The sequence below is a fragment of the Limanda limanda genome, chromosome 1, assembly GCF_963576545.1.
Source record: "Limanda limanda chromosome 1, fLimLim1.1, whole genome shotgun sequence".
In the NCBI taxonomy this organism is placed as follows: domain Eukaryota; kingdom Metazoa; phylum Chordata; class Actinopteri; order Pleuronectiformes; family Pleuronectidae; genus Limanda; species Limanda limanda.
This window is the reverse complement of record NC_083636.1, coordinates 22,267,780-22,286,278: the sequence shown is the minus strand read 5'-3', so window position 1 is coordinate 22,286,278 and position 18,499 is coordinate 22,267,780. Positions and strand designations below refer to the sequence as shown.

Here is an 18,499-nt window from a genome sequence, read left to right as displayed (position 1 = left end):
AACATGGAGACACCGTCCGACAGGAAGTCCCTCTACAGACAGGTCTGCAGGGGGCAGCAGAGTTCAACTTTAGAGTTTCACTTTACAACTTTAAGTCTTATTCTTTATTTCATTAACACAGTTCTGACCAAAAAGACGACAGAGGATCGATTCCCACGTGTCCACACACAGGTACTGACTCGGTGTTTCTCTGTGTGTTGGGATCGTTAACAAGGATTTCAGTTTAACGCCTGATGGCCTCTGAGTTTGAGCTGCGATCACACTGATCTCCACTAGGAGGCGCTAACGTCTTCAGAGTTAATCTCTGACCTTTAAGGGTTCAACCGATCACAGGAAAAACTCGATTTAGTTTGTGTGTGACATTAAGTTAGTTAAAGTTCTCAGGAGATGATCTGAACTTTTGATTCAGCATTAAAATAAGAACCTGAAGAAGAAGCTGCAGTGATTTGATCGTCAGATGATCAGTTTATAACTTAGTCAAAAGTTCAGGAGGAAATATCAACAACACTTTCTGCAGTTTCTCAGATGTGATTTGATATTAAAGTGAAAACCTTGAAACTAAAAACGATACATAAAAACTTCTGATTATGTAGAAATTTTAGTTTCTTGAATGAACATTGGTGTGTTTACAACCATATTATAAACACACCATTTGTGTTTTAGGCTGCAGGTACGAGCGTGCCACCAGGCGGCTTCCAATGGAGGTTAATTACAGTTTAATTAACATTAAGTTTGTTAAGGAACAAATTAATGACGTTAGAGTAAAGCTGCTGGTTCACTCCTTCATGCCTGAGACAACACTGACACCGTGAGGACAAACATCACAACTGCAGCTTGACATCAGCCTGTTTTCAAACCAGTTCATCTTCCATTCATTGATTCATTGTTTTGTGGTTCATCCTGTTGAGATGTTAAAAAACTGTGAAAGAAACATTTACCTAAATATGTTGAGTTTTAATTATTTAACCAACCTTGATGAATAGAAATACCAGTTTGTCAAATATTTAACCACTAATGCATGAAAACGAATTTAATAATTGTTCAGTTTTTAGTTATATTGACTAATTTTCTTCGTTTTCAAACATGGTAAGATCTGAAAGTTATGTCAGTTTCACGGCTCAGAGACAAATCAAATGTTCCTTTAAACAAAAACTCAAACCTTGAACTGAGAGTGTAACTCATTAGACTGTATGCTCAAACTACATCATTTAACTTTTACCATCAAACTATTATTTTTCATTTGAATAACCAAAGTGAAAACCTGGGGGGACATGATGAAAAGAATGAGTCACTGAAGCAGCTGCTCGTCTTCTACAATAGAAACTTTATTATTCCCCACACACAGTGACAAACTGGGTTTAGAAGAAGGTGTTCGGCCTCTTGGTGGTGAAGCGGGGTTTGTGCTGGCGACGCAGGACCCGGTGAGGGAGTGGGAACTTGATCTTTGAGTCCTGCAGGGGGCGACAGACATTAAACGTTTATGTGACGTAAAAAACACTCAGTGATCAATTTGAACATTTTTAAATAATGTTGCCAGTTTCAAAACCGCCAGGTTTGAAGATGGAAGCTGGAAATCTGGAAGAGGAATCTGGCTTTTTGTCTAGCGGATTTATAAACCGGAGCTGACTACAATGAGGCAGTCCAGAGAGAGACCCGCCCACATGAGGTCGCTCAGCAGCGACGACACTTACGTGGAACTGCTTGATCGCCGGTCTGCGACATTTGTTGGCAGCGATGATTTGGACCTTCATGATCTGGATGGAGTGAGCGCGAGCACGATGACGAGCTCCCATATCACGATCTGAAAGACAAACAGGATTTATAACAACTTGACGTTATAGTTAACGTGTTAATTACCAGTTCAGACTGGAAATTAACAACATGAGGGAAAAGAAATGTTACATCGATTTAATGTCGTCTGAGTTCAGATGTTTCAGAAAAAGTTAAACTAATATTTCACTGTTCACATAAACAAACTTTGAATTTAATATCAAACTACAGAAGGTTTCTGAGAAGTTTGTGTTTCTGTGATTGTAACACGAGTTTAGATGTGGGCCCTTGGATTCACTTTCAGAGTCACGGCAGCGTCAGAGAAAGGCGACAAGGACCAGTTAGTGTCTGCACACCAGGCAACATCACACCACGGGCATGGTGGGATCTTTGGGTTAGGGTGCAAGCTAACCAACGACAATATCAAAGAACTTTATCATAAAAACATCTTCATACTTCTGTCACGTCTCATGTGGATTTATTAGATTTCTTCTCTTCCTCAAAGTGTTGCCAACAGATTTAAATTGAAGTTGATCTAACGTGGAATTCAACATAAAATCATCAAATGACTTGAATCAGTGACAAGAATCAACCTGTTGACTTGTGCTCTTCAGTAAAGATCTGAAATGTGATCAGTTGGTCAGAAACCACAGAACAAAGAACCAGTTACTGACTCATGTTGATGAATCAATCAATCAACCCGTCACCTGCTGTGGAGCGGGGAGTTACTTCTTTATTTGGCCACTTAGACACGTTTTGTGATTTGATGTTATTGAGAGAATAGCTCTTTGTTTCTACTTGAACACGATGTGAACCCTGAGTCTAGATGTGTGTACTCACAGCACTGAGTGACGGCTCCAGATGTGGTCAGGTCTCTGTACTCTCTGTACATGTTGTGGGTTCCACTGCGAGAGTCGTAACGCAGCCAGATCCCGAAGTTCTTCACCTTCAGGGGGGTTTTCTCATGGACCTAAACAAGAAACAATGGATTTATTAATGTGTTTCACTCAGTTTTCTGGACTTGTCTTCTCATCACTTCCACACGAGTCCGACACTGGACCAGTAGAACTGGGACAGAACTGGGACACTTACCAGACCACAGTAGACGGTCTCTCCAGATGCCTTCTTCATCTTCCTCAGCTGGGAGACGAAGTACCAGAAGCGGGATTTAGCCACAACATGGTTCGGGGCGAAGATCCTCATCCGGTAGAGAGGGGGGGCAGGGTTCTTGGCCGAGGGCAGGAGACGCCCAATGACCTTGTATTCCCTAAGCTGAGAGCAGGAAAAAATATAAAACTTTATAAACAGGTGTAAAGGAACGTGTGCATCACATTAGACAGGTGGAGGAGATCAGATGTGGGCCCTTGGATTCACTTTCAGAGTCACGGCAGAGTCAGAGAAAGGCGACAAGGACCAGTTAGTGTCTGCACACCAGGCAACATCACACCACGGGCATGGTGGGATCTTTGGGTTAGGGTGCAAAGGAACCAACGATAACATTAAAGAAGAAAATCATAAAAACATCTTTATACTTCTTTCAAGTCTCATGTGGATTTATTCGATTTCTTCAACAACTTTATTAAACACATTTTGGCGTCACTCTTTTAGTTAATTTACTCGTTTTTCATTGAATGTGACATCAAGTCAATTTAATATGGACCTGTTAGAAGTTGAACACCTAGAGTTGCATTAATTAATTGTTCAAGTCCAAATATTTGAAGTTTGTTAAATAACGAGCTGATTTGAGCTTGAAACAAAACTGCAGCTCATCAGTAATTAATTATGGAAATGAGTTAATGAACCAAAAGTTCAAGTCCTGATGAGACAGTTTAACTTTCTTTAGATTATTAAACGTTAAAACTTTAGATGTGTTCCTCACATTTAAGATTTAACTGTGATGAAAGCAGAATGAAACCTTATTAAATTAGTTCACATACACTAGAAGATAGTTATTGATTTATTGATATACAACAATAAACACGTGTCGGTGTCATTGTGTTTCGACCGAATTATTTCGCATGATGCTCAGCGCTGACTCTGAGTCACAGATTAAACATGTGAACTTTTAGACTCATTAAATTAACACTAAATTAAAATGGTTATCCAGATGACGTCCACACTTCAGAATAGCCACATTAGCAGCTAACGCTAGCTTCCTCTTCGCTCGGTGCTAGCTTGCAGCTTCTTCTCGTAGCTAACTTCACAAGTGAACTCTGTGAAGCAGCAGATTAGATTTTAATAGTGATACATGATTATTTTTAGAAGTTAGACTGATTGTCCGGGTTCGGTGCCTCGGAGTCCCCCCCCCGTCCACATGGTCCGGAGGCCGCCATGTTGGAGACGCCAGCGCCGCGGGAGAAAACGCTTTAAAAGTCGGTTCTGCCGCGACCCTCGAGCCCCGCGGGGCTTCGCACCGGGCGAGCGGAGCTTCACAAGCCGGACGCTGCGCTCAGAGTTCGGCTGTGGACGGAGGACATGTTGGATTGAGAGATTCTTACTGTTCCGGACGCCTTCATGTTTCCTCCGCTCGACGCCGCTGAAAAGAGGGAGCTGCAGGGGGAGCACTGCGCATGTGTACCCTGCACAGGAAGCTGTCATCTTCAGCCCGGCCAGCCACCCTCTGATTGGCTGAGGCTGAGGAGGAAGACTGACAGTTGGCCTGGGTTTGAGTAAGAACATCAGGGTTGAGCCAATCAGAGGAGAGAACAACTGGAGGCGGGACAAGGAGACTAGTCCCTCCTCCAGGTGCATATGTATAATGATATTTAATAATAATACATAATTAATATAACACTATAATACTACCACAAATATAACGAGATATTTATACAATAAACATATGGTATATATGTTATACCATTACTATTAATATAAAGAATAAATATTATAACATTACCACAAATATAACGATTTACATACAATAAACATACAGTTTATATATTATACCATTACCATTAATATCATGTATAAATACTGTTACATTATATTATTATGTATCACGATACATGCATGTTTATTATCATTCTATTCTTATGTAAATTTTGATTTAATAATAGATTAGAGCACAGTCGCTACATATCTATTATAATGATCTGACTTTATAATTTATAATTTATTATTTTTAATGTATAATAATGTTATTCTCTTGCCCTATAAGGGAGTTCCATTTGGAAAGTTATTTATGCTAAAGCTTGAAAATCTAGATACAAATCAAGCACATAACTATAAATGTTGTGATTTTACTGATCATATATATATATATAGATAGATATACAGATCTATATTGTTGGTGTTTATTGTGACGCCGTGACGACCACGTCATGGTGGTGCCGGTCACTTCCGGGTCAGCACGCCGGAAGCAGCAGGCGGACACGCCGCACAGCCGCTGCTGACTCTCCTGATGCTGAACCGAAGACACGTGATGATGAGTTAAATTTACATGAAGGTGAGATGATAATTAATAATATGAGTTTAATCTGAGTTTAGCACGTGTTAGTCTGTGAGGACCCGTCAGCGGGTTCAGATCACACTGACCCAGCGGCAGCTCCAGAACCGAGCTCCGGTCAAACCCGAGGAACAGCCCGGGGACAGCCCGGAGACAGCCCCCCTGTCCCAGGCTCTCACAGCCGGTCAGCGGGACGTCTCTGGTGCTGCCCCCGCTTTCCCCGGGCAGGGTCCCTCCGGCAGCCCGGGGAAAGCGGCTAACTAGCCGGCTAATCGGAGCTAGCCCGAGCTAGCCGCTCCCATCCAATCAGTATGGGAGAGAAGTTGTTAGCATGTAGCATCGCAGTGTGAACTTCCACAGGAGTGGCCCGGACTCCTCGAAGCTGCTACCCACAAACAGAGGGGCTTGTGCGGCTTGTTGTTTCCTCACTTGACCCCCGGAGCTCCGGGGGTCAAGTGAGGAAACAGAGGGTTGCATCATGTGGCTCCATCTTCTCTCAAACCAGTACACACACCAGTACACACACCAGTGAGATGTGACAGGGGGTTGCATCATGTGGCTCCATCTTCTCTAACACCAGTACACACACCAGTACACAGCAGTACACACAGCGGTACACAAACCAGTACACAGACCAGTACAGAGACCAGTTCACAGACCTGTGAGGTGTTGACAGGGGGTTGCATCATGTGGCTCCATCTTCTCTAACACCAGTACAAAGACCAGTACAAAGACCAGTACAAAGACCAGTACAAAGACCAGTACAAAGACCAGTACAAAGACCAGTACAAAGACCAGTACAAAGACCAGTGAAGTGTTGACAGGGGGTTGCATCATGTGGCTCCATCTTCTCTCACAGCGGTACACAGACCAGTACACAGCAGTACACAAACCAGTACACACACCAGTACACACTGGTAAACAGCGGTACACACCAGTACACAGTGGTACAAACCAACAAAATCAGATTTCAACTTCAGATCATTAAATTACTGCAACTATTGATTATCATTTTCACAAACACCAAATACATTTGACATGACTTTATTATTCATTTCACATCCAGGTGAATTTAATATCTCACATCCTGTCACACTGAGCTGTTCTGTTCACCTTGTTTACACCAAGCACTTCTTGTGTTCAAACTGTATCTGTACTTATTCACTGTTTTTGCTGCTGTTTCCTTTACTGCTGTAACACACACGTCCCCCTGGTGGAGGAACACAGGAGGAACTCGTTGATCACTTTATTGATTAGTAGATTACACATTTTGTTTACGTCTTAAATCCCCTTGTTTCATCATCGGTCAAAAGTCCAATCCAGTGTGAATAACGCCTGGTGTCTGTGCTCTGATCAGATGAGAGGAACCTGCCTGAGTGCCGCACAGACGTCTGAACCTGCCCTGGAGGAGAGTTAACCACCGATGGCCTGCCAGTCTGTCGCTGCAGTCATGGACGAGCAGGCCCTGCTGGGGCTCAACCCCAACGCCGACGCCCGCTACAGGCAGAGGGTGAGACGCCCACACCGCCACACACACGGGTCCCTCGTGTACTTAGTGAAAACAGCTCAAGAGAAAAACTCTTTATACTATGTTGTATCATGTAGAACCATCGTCTGATTAGTCAGTGTTGTGTAGTTGTGTTCAACATGGTGACGTGTGTGTGCGTGCGTGTGTTTCCAGGCGATGGCGTACTTCGAGCAGCTGAAGGAGTCCCAGGACGCCTGGGAGGTTTGTGCTGAGGCGCTCGCTAAAGGAATTTACAAGTGAGTTCACAAGAGGTTTGAATAAATCCCATCACTGCTCCTGATCCGTCCAAGTTCTGACGTCTGGTTTCACTTTTGTCTGTTTGTGATTTCAGTGACGATCACGTGAAATTCTTCTGCTTCCAAGTTCTGGAACATCAGATCAAGTTCAGGTAACCAAGACGTTGTGTTTGATTTGAGTCGAGCTGTTGTCAGACCTGCACTGAGCTCCTCATATCCTCCAGAGTTTCTCTGTCAGCCTCCAGTAGAAACTCTGCAGCATGTGACTGAGCCCGTGTCCGAGTGCAGCAGAGAATCTCCTGCTGCTTGTTAGGGCTCCAGAGATTCTCCTGCTGCTCGTAGAGCTCCAGAGATTCTCCTGCTGCCTGTTAGAGCTCCAGAGGATCTCCTGCTGCTCGTAGAGCTCCAGAGGATCTCCTGCTCCTTGTTAGAGCTCCAGAGATTCTCCTGCTGCCTGTTAGAGCTCCAGAGATTCTCCTGCTGCCTGTTAGAGCTCCAGAGATTCTCCTGCTCCTTGTTAGAGCTCCAGAGATTCTCCTGCTGCCTGTTAGAGCTCCAGAGATTCTCCTGCTCCTTGTTAGAGCTCCAGAGATTCTCCTGCTCCTTGTTAGAGCTCCAGAGGAACGCATCAGAGTCTGGAGACGTGTGGAGTGAACGAACATGTGACCCGTTGTGTTTCAGACACGCTGGTCTGAACGTCGTCCAGCAGCAGATGATCCGAGAGACTCTGATGAAGTGGCTCCAGGGTCAGGTACGGTCACTCCTCAGGTTTCACGTCCTAAATATAGTCTGAAATAAAGATGGACGACATGACAGCTTCTGTTTCTCCTGTCGTCTCATTGGCTGCAGCTGATGAACGCTCACCCGGAGAAACCCTTCATCAGGAACAAGGCGGCGCAGGTGTTCGCCCTCACCTTCGTGATGGAGTACCCGGCGCTGTGGCCCAAGTACTTTTTCGACATCCTGTCTCTGGTGGGTCTCAACCCGAACGGCGTGGACGTCTACCTCCGGACGCTGATGGCCATCGACGCTGAGGTGGTCGACAGAGACATCCTGCACTCGCCCGAGGTGCAGTGACACTCTCGCTCTCTTTAAGTTTGACTTTTACATCATAGAGGACGAACAGTCGTTCAAAATGTCAGTTATATGTGGTTTTATAGACAAACTCTCTGGGCTGATCCGGTCTTGTCCTTCCTCCTCAGGAGACTCGTAGGAACATGTTGATCAAAGACGCCATGCGGGAGCAGTGCATCCCGAGCCTGGTGGAGTCCTGGTTCCAGATCCTGCAGACGTATCAACGCTCGCACCCGGAGCTCACCTGTCAGTGTCTGGAGGTGGTCGGCGCCTTCGTGTCCTGGATCGACCTCAACCTCATCGCCAACGACCGGTGAGTCCCCCGAGGACGACTGGGAGCCGAGCCGACCGCTGGGTGAACGTGTTCGGAGCCTTCTGTCCTCCACGTCCCTCACTTCCCATGTTCTCATGTCCTCAGGTTTGTGAACCTGCTGCTGAGTCAGATGTCGGTGGCCGAGCTCCGAGAGGAGGCCTGCGACTGCCTGTTTGAAATCGTCAACAAAGGAATGGACCCGGTGGATAAAACCAAACTGGTGGAGTCTCTGTGCCAAGTGCTGCAGTCGGCAGGATTCTTCAACGTGGAGCAGGTCCGACTTTAACCTTCTGTGATGACCTTGTTTCTGAGGAGGTTCTTTAGTATTTGCAGTTCTGCCTCAGTCAACAGTTTATTAGGAACAGTCTAATCAAACTGAAATCCTCAGAAACTAATAAAATCTTAAAGGAGGAGGATTCACTATAGTAATTTTTAGACACATGAATGCTTATTCAAACTTAAACTTGAAAACATATAAAAACAAATTGTATCGGGAGATATTTCCTTATCAGAAATGTTTTTCTCCTTAATATCAGCATTGGTTGGCTCTGTTTCTCGCTGTGAGGTCACAAGGTCACAAGCTCTTCCTGCTTCTCTCACAATGTTTTATTTTCATTTCCTGTTTTCAGGAGGACGACGTCGACTTCCTGGCCAAGTTCTCTCGGCTGGTGAACGGGATGGGCCAGAGTCTTGTGCTCAGCTGGACTAAGCTCGCCAAGGCGGGCAGCGTGAAGGAGGCGGTCGAGACGCTGCAAGCGGTGGAGGCCAAAGTGCCGCTGCTGCTGCAGCTGCTGGTGCACGAGGACGACGACATCTCGGCCAACATCGTCGGCTTCTGCTACGAATACCTGCACGTCCTCAAACAGGTGCAGAGGAATCGTTCCCTTACATGTAGAGCTCTGACATTCATTTGGTTTCTGTTTTCAAACTAAAATAATCTTGAATTTTCCCAGTTGGAAACATTAAAAGATGTGATTTGTTTTGTAGCTTCCTCAGTTGACGGATCAGCAGAAAACGAGCATCGAGGTGAGTCTCAGATGAGAAATGATCCAGACACATTAATTTGAACTTGTTAGAGAGGGAGATTTAAACGCGGCTGCTGTTTCTCCACAGGCCGTCATGCTCGCCATCATGAAGAAGCTGACGTACGATGACGAGTATAACTTTGAAAACGAGGTGAGTCTCGTGCCGCGGCTCTGCTGGTTGCGCTCTGAGGACGTGGAGACGACGTCACAGCTCCTGGTTTGTCTTTCAGGGCGAGGACGAGGCGATGTTCGTGGAGTACAGGAAGCAGCTGAAGATGCTGTTGGATCGTTTGGCTCAAGTTTCCCCTGAGCTGCTGCTGGAGGCCATTCGCCGAGTCTTCACCAACACCATGCAGTAAGAGCACGCCGCTAGAGAGCACGCCGTCAGAGAGCACGCCAGCCTGGGTCTGTTTTCATCACAGAGTTTTAACCTCTTTGTGTTTTTCAGGAACTGGCAGACGGCTACGTTCATGGAGGTGGAGGTCGCCATCAGGCTGCTGTACATGCTCGGCGAGGCCCTGCCGGCGTCTCACGGCGCTCATTTCTCCGGTGAGACGGTGAAGACGAGTGCTCTGCAGGACATGATGAGGACGGTCAGTTACGTGACTCCAGCATCTGTTTAGCTCCTCGTATTTTTCCCTCTCCGCTCACATGTCGTGCGTTTGATTCCTCAGTTGGTGTCGTGTGGCGTCAGCAGCTACCAGCACAGCTCTGTGTCTCTGGAGTTCTTCGAGACCGTCCTCCGATACGACAAATTCTTCCTCGTGGAGCCGCAGCACATTCCCAATGTTCTGGTGAGAAACTAAAACCTGAAGTTCTCTTTGCAGCTTTGAGTTATTTAAATGAAATGTATATGTGTAGATGTATAAAGACGTGTTAACACCCGTGTTGTGTTCACTGTCAGATGGCGTTTCTGGACCAAAGAGGACTGAGACACAACAGCCCGAAGGTTCGAAGCAGAGTCGCCTACCTCTTCTCCAGATTCGTCAAAACGCTGCAGTGAGTCCAGCTTCAGTGTGTCTATCAGATCCTGATACTGATGTCGGGTGGACGCACACACAGACACACACACGCACACGCCCACACACCTGACGTCAGTGATTTATTTATTCACGTTTTACTTTGCGTGTCTCTACAGTAAACACATGAACGGCTTCATCGAGGACATTCTGACCAGGATCCAGGATCTGCTGGAGCTCGCTCCTCCTGTAAGTTTCCACATGTGATCGGTCACATGTCATTTGAAAATGAGAGATGTGTCTTCATCGTCTTCTCCCTCCTCTGTCCAGGAGAACGGTTTCCTGGCGCTGCTGACCAGTGACGACCAGCTCTTCATGTTCGAGACGGCGGGGATCCTGATCGTGAACGGAGAGAGTCCCGCTGAGAGGAAACAGGCTCTGATGAGGAGTCTGCTGGCGCCGCTGATGGACGCCTTCCATCCGCTGCTCGCCAAACTGTTGCAAGAGACGGAGGACGAGAGACAGGCGGCCCTCGCCGACTGTCTCAGCCACGCCGTCGGATTTGCCAGGTGAGCGTCGGACGACCGCGTCTCCTTGACACCGAGCAGCTGACCTCGTCACTCATCTTCTTCCTGTCTCTCTGTTCGCAGTCGGACCAGTAAGGCGTTCAGCAACAAGCAGACGGTGAAGCACTGCGGCTGCACCGAGGTCTACAGGGACTGTCTGCGGACCTTCCTGCCTGCACTGAGCTGTCCTGTCCAGCGGGGGGCGCTGCGCAGCTCGGTCCGCTCCTTCCTGCACCGGATGATCATCTGCATGGAGGAGGAGGTGCTGCCCTTCGTCCCCGCTGCCTCCGAGCACATGCTGAAGGACTGCGAGGCCAAAGACCTGCAGGAGTTCATCCCGCTCATCAGCCAGATCACCGCCAAGTTCAAGGTAGGAACGAGGACGCTGCAGAAGCTGAAGAGGATTCAAATTCAGGACTGATTTCATGTCGTTATCGAGCGCACCAGGTTTAACGGCCTTTTCTCACGTTGCCATGGCAGCGGCAGGTGTCCCCCTTCCTGCAGCAGGTCTTCATGCCGCTGGTCCTCGCCATCTTCGAGGTGCTGGCTCGGCCGGCGGAGGACAACGACCAGGCGGCGGCTCTGGAGAAGCAGATGCTGCGAAGGAGCTACTTCACCTTCATCCAGACCATCACCGGCAGCGGCATGAACGAGGTGATGGCCAACCAGGGTGAGTGTGGCTAACTGTTTCCACTCGTATCCACTCTTTGTGCTAAGCTAACAGTGACCTTCCACTGCGTCTCCAGGATCTGAAAACATCGAGCGAGTGGTGTTCACCATCATCCAGGGGGCGGTGGACTTCCCCGACCCCATCGCACAGAAGACCTGCTTCATCGTCCTCTCCAAGCTGGTGGAGCTGTGGGGTGAGAACATCTGGACAAACTGTTTCATTAACCAATGGTTCTTCACTTCCTGTGTCGTCCTGACGATGTTTTGCTGATCTCTGCAGGAGGTAAAGACGGGATGGTGGGATTCCCCGACTTCATCTACAAACACATCGTCCCTGCTTGCTTCCTGGCTCCTCTCAAGCCAACCTTCGACCTCTCCGACGCTCAGACCGTCCTGGTGAGGCTCTCCCCCGGAAGTCGGACTCAAACACTTTGACAAGTGGAACCTTTCCCCTGAAACCTTCTCGTTTGTTTTCCAGACTCTGTCAGAATGTGCCGTCACGCTGAAGATGATCCATCTCAAACGGGTGAAAACAGATTCTGTGTTTTTTTGTTTTGAACATTGAACTGGTGGAGGAGTTTGTTCTCACTGGTCTGTGGTTTTCTGTTAGGGGCCCGAGTTCATCCAGTTCTTACAGCAGGAGTATCTGCCCTCGCTGCAGGTGGCGCCAGAGATTTCACAGGTGAGACTCTTCCGCACTGCACCTCACACGCTTTGAAATACTTGGGGAATGGTGCATTGTGGGAAATGTAGTTGTAAAGTAGCATTTCAGACCATCTAAACGATTCTGAAGAGTCAGTGATGAAGATAACAATGAAGAAGATTTAGACCCAGACAATGTTTCTGCCCCGGGTTCATCTGTACTTTTTATTTTAACAGGAGCTTTGTCAAGTTCTTCAGCAGCCGGACGTCAAAGTCCTGAAGAATTACATCAAGGTACAAGTTTGTTTTAAATCGAGTGCTCGTGTCGTTGGAGTCGTGACTCAGCTGATGTTTCTCGTTGCAGGCGTTCTTCCAGCGAGCGAAGCTGTAGGAAATGAAACTGGAAGTTCACTGGGACTGAAGGACTCTCCACAGGAAGTGGGCGGACACGCTGCTTTACAACTAAACAAAAAATGGAACTTAGCATAGGAGCTGCTTTTGCACTTAAGAAGTAAATGCACAACGAAGCCCAAGTCTGTCTAAGTCGGGGAAAACGGACAGAAGGTCAGTGGACGGATCAACGTCCTCCAGCTCCCGAGAGAGACGAGCTGTCCACGTGGACTCAAGACGTGGACGACGCTCGGAGAACTTTGTGGAAAACGTTTGTGTGGAAAAGGACTTTTAGACGTGAACCCGGGTCTGAGGGAGAGGACGTCTGAAAAGATACCGACGCTTCTGAGACTCAACTTTGTTCTCGTGGAACCTTCACAGCAGAAAACACATTTCAACACAATTTGAGTTTTTTTTTCATTTGCTGCCACAGAAATGGATAAAAAAGGGCTGAATCACATCATTTCTTTAAAATGTGGCATTGATGATTTAGTTTAACCTGCCGAGGGCCGGTGGTTTTTAGTTTGAAGTGAAACGTTTCAGCTCGACGTGCGTCCGCCTTCCACCGACTTCTTTTTCCTTCATTTAAAAACAATCTTGTTTTGTCTCTTACGTTGGTCACTTGATCAGAAGCGGACGCTACGTCAGTGGTGAGTTTACGATTAAATCTGGAATTCTGACAAAATACTTTTGGTTGTTTTAATTTCAAACTGAACTTAGACAGAGGAACAAAGTGTAAATAAGAGAATACGATGTGGAAAATGTAAATAAAGTTCCTAGCTTTAGTTTTTTTTAAATCTTCACTCATCTGGAAACTAAACGTTGAAGCTCGTTTTGCCAGAAAATGGAAAGAAATTAAAAGTTAAGAATGATTTAAAAAATACATCAAATGCTTCTAAAATAATCCATAAAGTATTCACAAATATGCTGACATCTTTTTACCTTGAAGGAAAACCTCACAATTCAATGTTTGAGACATGAATTAGATTCTCAAATTGAAATTGACTATTTTGTTGACTCATTAAAATTGTAGCAGACTTAGTAAAAAATATAAACTTTTATTCAGAGAGTATTGACTCCTTTTCCTTTTCTTGGCAGTAAGAAGCTCTTTAGAAACAAACTCGTTTGTAGGCGTCGCTCCTGCACGGCTGCTCTAGAGACAGGAAACTGCTCGTGCACGGAACCAGTTAAGTGAATTTATATCGAAGCTTTCAAATGATTATGCAAAAAATGCTTTTTTGCAAAGAAACTGTGAAGCAGCATGAAACCAGACGCTGAGATTCAGAATCAATGTAACGACGACTGACAGAAACTGATTTTTTTTATCAATCTCAGTTATAGAAAATGCACACACAATCGTATCCACCATTAACAACATTTTGTCGTGTTTAGTTTGTTTTATTTCCCTTCAGCTTTAGTTAAAAATGTTTTCAGAAAAGTTCAGAGAAAAAATTGATTTAAATTAAATGTGGTTTTCCAGAAGTTGAATGTTGCAACGTTGACGAGAAAATAAAATATCACCTAAATAATTGAACTAATAGTTTTGAATGGTTCATATGTTCTTGTTTAATCAAAGATTCGGTTCATGTCTAATCTTGACTAAAGAAAAGGGACATTTTATTTTATAACACTGAAAAAGTAATTATGCTCATTCAGTGAATCTACAGTGTTGATGATTTGATGCTGAGTTTGACAGAATCTTTAAGTTTATATAATTTACTTTTAAGAAAAATCTTCTAGGGATAAAAATATACTTTTTTTCCTAAAATTAAAACCACACTAGAGACAGCACGTTTGAAAACGCTCGGATGTTTCAGGAAATAACGTTAAAGTGTAAAGTTGTGACATCGTATGTTTCATTGTGAAAAGCTGAAGTAAAAGCTACTGGACAAGTTCCCTTAACAGAATTCTTCTCTTAAACATTAGAACCTTTATTTAACTTCACTGTCGCATTTTGTACTGTCCCTTTAGTTTTCATTCTGCGATGACACAGCGTTCCCTCACTTCACCACCAGGTGTCGCCACACTAAACCAGGACGTCACCATAGTTTATATAAACACAGAAACAATCATGTTCAGTTGAAGTTTATCGATAAATTTAGAAGTTTTTTGTTGTTTCCAGATGAACGAGCGAAAGTTTGCTCGTATGTCAGGAAATAAATGAATAATTTGATGGTTGATGCTGAAATGCTGAATTTTTCTTTTGAACCAATCAAGTGTTTATTCATCTGAAACATGTTTGTACTTTGTTCTGCAACAGAAAATGTTCCAGTTTTCAGTGATCGTCTTTATTGGATCACAGATTTGGCAAAAATCAGAAAAATATTTTCGTTCTGTTTCACAAATTAAATTAATTTTCTTCTCAAAAGAAAAAAAAAGTGCTTTTATCTTCTTCTGTACATTTCATGTCTTTTAGTGTTGAATTGTCTCTGAGGTTCAACCTTTGATCACAGCGATCGGCCGCAGCTTGATGGCCTTCTTACTGATCCCAGCGTCGTGACACGTGTTCACCACGTCCGTCACGTTCTTATACGACTCAGGAGCCTGGAGGGGAAAGAATAGATTATAAAAGCTTAAGATGCTTGAAACCACGTCAGCACTTTATACGAAAACTGCAATATAATGAGTACACATTTACAAGATATAAAACCAAATATACAACTTAAAACATTAAATTTAATAAAGAAATTTAAATCACAATGAATTGTCTTTATTCAGCAGAATTTCAGTGTAAAACGTTCTCACCTCCTCCATGACCAGTTTGGGTGAAGCCACTCGGATGGCGATGCCCTTGTCGGCAAGCTTGTCCAGGACGTCCTGAAAGTCCAGGTTCCTGCGGGACTTCGCCCGAGAGAGAGCGCGACCCTGAACCGAGACAAGTGTCGAACGAGGTCAGACGGAAACATGAAGACACGTCCAGAAGCAAACGTTTTACTGGACTTCAACACGAGGACGTGTAAAACATAGATCATCTGACGAGACGGGATCGGACTCTTACCGCTCCGTGACAGGTGGTACCGAACGTCTCCGTCATCCCCTTCTCAGTCCCCGTCAGGACGTAGCTGCAGGTTCCCATCGTCCCTCCGATCAGCACCGGCTGACCTGTGAGCTGAACCGATCAGACGAGGAGAAAGTCAGTGGCGATCCGGTGGAAGCGGCGTGGGGCCGAGGCGGCGGTGCGTACCTGGTAGTCGACGGGGATGAGCGGGTGGTGCGGGGGAAACGCTCGCGTGGATCCTTTGCGGTGAACAAGCAGCGTCTTCTGTCTCCCGTCCACCATGTGCTCCTCCACCTTGGCGATGTTGTGAGAGACGTCGTATATGACGTGCATGTCCAGGTCATCTGGCGTTGTGGTGAAGACCTCAGCGAACGCCTGAGAGGAAGACCACAAGAACACTCATCATCCTTCTACCAGCTTCCATCCATCCCCCCCTCCGATGCAGTGATGAAGACTACCTGTCTGGTGAGGAAGGTCATGGACGAGCGGTTGACCCAGGCATAGTTTCCCGCAGCAGCCATGCCCTTCAGGTAGTCCTGCCCTTCCTGTGACGTGATGCGAGCGCACGCCAGCTGTCGGTCATTCACCACGATCTTATCCCTCTTCATCGCCTTCTCCATGGCAACCAGAGCATCTGACATCAAGCAGGAGAAACAGAACATCAGTTTTAATTCCATTCCATTGATTTTTAAAATGGTTGCAAATGAATCTGGTAATGAGCAACTGGTTGGTTAGGGTTACGACTGCAGTTCCTACCTGTGGCCACCTGGTGTCCGAGGCCTCTGCTGCCGCTGTGGATCATCACACACACCTGACCTTTGTGGTCGATGCCCATCTTCTTGGCGGCATAGTCGTCGTAGATCTCGTCCACCACCTGGATCTCACAGTAGTGGTTTCCTGCTCCCAGAGTTCCCAGCTGCACGACACAGAAACACAGTCAGCTCTACCTGTCTTCTGTGTACTGACCAGCAGGGGGCGACTCCACTGGTAGTTTCTATAGAAGACGGGTTATACCTGGGGGAGGCCTCTCTTCTTGGCCTTGGACGACACCTTGTTGGGGTCGGCCTGCAGCATCCGGCCGTACTCCTCACAGTGCTCCTTGTCCTCGGCCCAGGCGTAGCCCTCCCTCAGGGACCAGTCGACTCCCATCTCCAGGGCCTCCTCCAGGTCCCTGGGACCCACAGGGGACAGGGGACACGGGTAAACAGGGGACACAGGTAAACGGGTAAACAGGAAGTTTCTGCTCTGATCTAGGTTCAGCGTGGGCGGGTCTTTCCGTACTTGGCGCTCATGGGGATGACGCCCTTGGACCCGACTCCGACCGGGATGTGGTTGAACAGACTCTGAGCGAGCTGCTCCTTCAGGGGCTGCACGTCGCGCTCGTCCAGATTCGTCCTCAGGAGACGGACGCCGCAGTTTATGTCGAATCCGACGCCACCTGCAGGAAAAGAAGGAAAAAAAATGGTTTTGTGAAATTCAAGATTCTTTCCATGAACCATTTAATGTTCCAACAGATTATTGATCACTAAACAAGGCTCAAGGCTCCGGAGCTTCACAGACCTGGAGACACCACAGACTCAGGGTTGCTCATGTCGAAGGCCGCCATGTTCCCGATCGCAAACCCGTACCCGGAGTGGACGTCCGGGAGCCCGATGGACCTCTGAGGGGATACAAAGACAATCTAAACCTTCAGCTGTCCCACCCTTAAACTCTGAGGTTTCTTCTACGCATCACGTTCACTCACGTGTATGATCCCGGGCAGCGCCGCCACGTTCCCAATCTGCTTCATGGCAGGAAGGAAGCCGCCGAAGCCTGAGAGGAAGAAGAAGAGAGCGATTAACAGAGAGAGAGACAGAGGGAGAGAGAGGTAGAGAGGGAGAGCGGGCGAGCAGGTGGCGAGCTGACCTCCTCCTCGACAGGCGTTACGAAGCTCCTCAAACATCAGCTTCTCCAGAGGATCGTTGACGTAGAAGATTCCTTCCACCTGAGAACGAGAGGCTTCACAGTTTATTCAGCTTCAGGCTCGTTTACTGATCTGTTGTCAGCTCCTCTTGTTGTTCAGATACAAAGGAAGCTGCTACTGAAGCACTTTCTTTAGTCAAACATCTGTCTCATTAAGTTATTGTCTTCGGATTTGAAATCAAATTATTTTACTGTATTTTGTTGCAGAACAAGTTGTATTGTTTTTATGTCGTTTATAGGAAACTCATTGTTTTTGTTCAACATGGCAGCTTCTCTTATAAAGAGATGATTATTTATGAACCATAAAAACATGATAAAATCCTCAATTGATAAGTAATAATCTGAACGCTTTTACAGATCCGCTTCTGTTCTTGTGCTGAACTCCATAAGAAAATAAAGGTATTCTCCAGTGAAACACTGTTTTCATGACTACAACAGGTCTTGATTTATAATATTTCATATATTTATAATCTGTGGGATCTTCTCCTGAATTCGTCTGGTGTTTCTTCACTGACAGTTTCCTGTGTGAGCTTCAGCAGCAGATTGAAGCTCGTCGCTGATCTCCTGAGTGGTGACAGAGCGAGTTAGCCGCCATGTGCTAACGCTGCTAGCCGCTAGCTCCCCTCCTCTCACCTGCATGTTGGGCACGAAGCCTTTCTTGATCCTCCAGCAGTTCGTGGACAGCTTGTCCAGAAACTGCAGCTCATCGTTGTAACTTCGGCTCATTTCTGACGCGTGAACTCTCGTCTGTTGCGGTTTAAACGACGCGTTTCTGCGCAGAACCTGAAGCTACGAGCCAGAGCAGTGCTACGGAAGCCGGGGAACGGTCCGACTCAAAAACGCGATTTATAATCAAACAACCTGACGCATTAGTATTAATGTAAAATAAAACAAAATGGCGACTGAGAGTATTTTAAGATTA

General features: G+C 46.2%; 3 protein-coding genes and 2 non-coding genes across 5 annotated transcripts; 1 reads left to right on the top strand and 4 right to left on the bottom strand.

Moving 5' to 3' along the window:
* Positions 1-1,304: 1,304 nt before the first annotated feature.
* Positions 1,305-4,330, bottom strand: rpl18a (ribosomal protein L18a). The gene is made up of 5 exons (XM_061068757.1): positions 4,269-4,330; positions 2,863-3,042; positions 2,611-2,740; positions 1,692-1,801; positions 1,305-1,451 (listed from the first exon to the last, which is right to left on the bottom strand). The coding sequence occupies exons 1-5, from the start codon at positions 4,284-4,286 to the stop codon at positions 1,359-1,361; spliced, it is 531 nt and encodes a 176-aa protein (XP_060924740.1). The 5' UTR covers positions 4,287-4,330; the 3' UTR covers positions 1,305-1,358.
* LOC133014875 (small nucleolar RNA SNORA68) lies at positions 2,047-2,177 on the bottom strand. Its single transcript, XR_009681508.1, has one exon. It is a non-coding gene; the product is annotated as a small nucleolar RNA SNORA68 (small nucleolar RNA).
* LOC133014868 (small nucleolar RNA SNORA68) lies at positions 3,123-3,253 on the bottom strand. The gene has a single exon (XR_009681507.1). It is a non-coding gene; the product is annotated as a small nucleolar RNA SNORA68 (small nucleolar RNA).
* Positions 4,331-5,135: 805 nt separating the features above from the next.
* On the top strand, positions 5,136-13,402 carry xpot (exportin, tRNA (nuclear export receptor for tRNAs)). The gene is made up of 25 exons (XM_061086284.1): positions 5,136-5,215; positions 6,573-6,725; positions 6,897-6,979; positions 7,075-7,131; positions 7,661-7,730; positions 7,829-8,047; positions 8,182-8,366; positions 8,472-8,640; positions 8,996-9,232; positions 9,354-9,392; positions 9,480-9,542; positions 9,622-9,746; positions 9,840-9,984; positions 10,066-10,185; positions 10,296-10,390; positions 10,530-10,599; positions 10,681-10,919; positions 11,001-11,286; positions 11,397-11,586; positions 11,663-11,779; positions 11,866-11,981; positions 12,064-12,111; positions 12,196-12,267; positions 12,465-12,521; positions 12,592-13,402. The coding sequence occupies exons 2-25, from the start codon at positions 6,639-6,641 to the stop codon at positions 12,616-12,618; spliced, it is 2,916 nt and encodes a 971-aa protein (XP_060942267.1). The 5' UTR covers positions 5,136-5,215; positions 6,573-6,638; the 3' UTR covers positions 12,619-13,402.
* A 253-nt stretch (positions 13,403-13,655) lies between these two features.
* rtcb (RNA 2',3'-cyclic phosphate and 5'-OH ligase) lies at positions 13,656-18,490 on the bottom strand. The gene is made up of 12 exons (XM_061086395.1): positions 18,211-18,490; positions 17,521-17,599; positions 17,360-17,427; positions 17,176-17,275; positions 16,897-17,053; positions 16,630-16,786; positions 16,372-16,531; positions 16,074-16,249; positions 15,802-15,990; positions 15,616-15,726; positions 15,363-15,482; positions 13,656-15,161 (listed from the first exon to the last, which is right to left on the bottom strand). The coding sequence occupies exons 1-12, from the start codon at positions 18,301-18,303 to the stop codon at positions 15,054-15,056; spliced, it is 1,518 nt and encodes a 505-aa protein (XP_060942378.1). The 5' UTR covers positions 18,304-18,490; the 3' UTR covers positions 13,656-15,053.
* Positions 18,491-18,499: the final 9 nt, after the last annotated feature.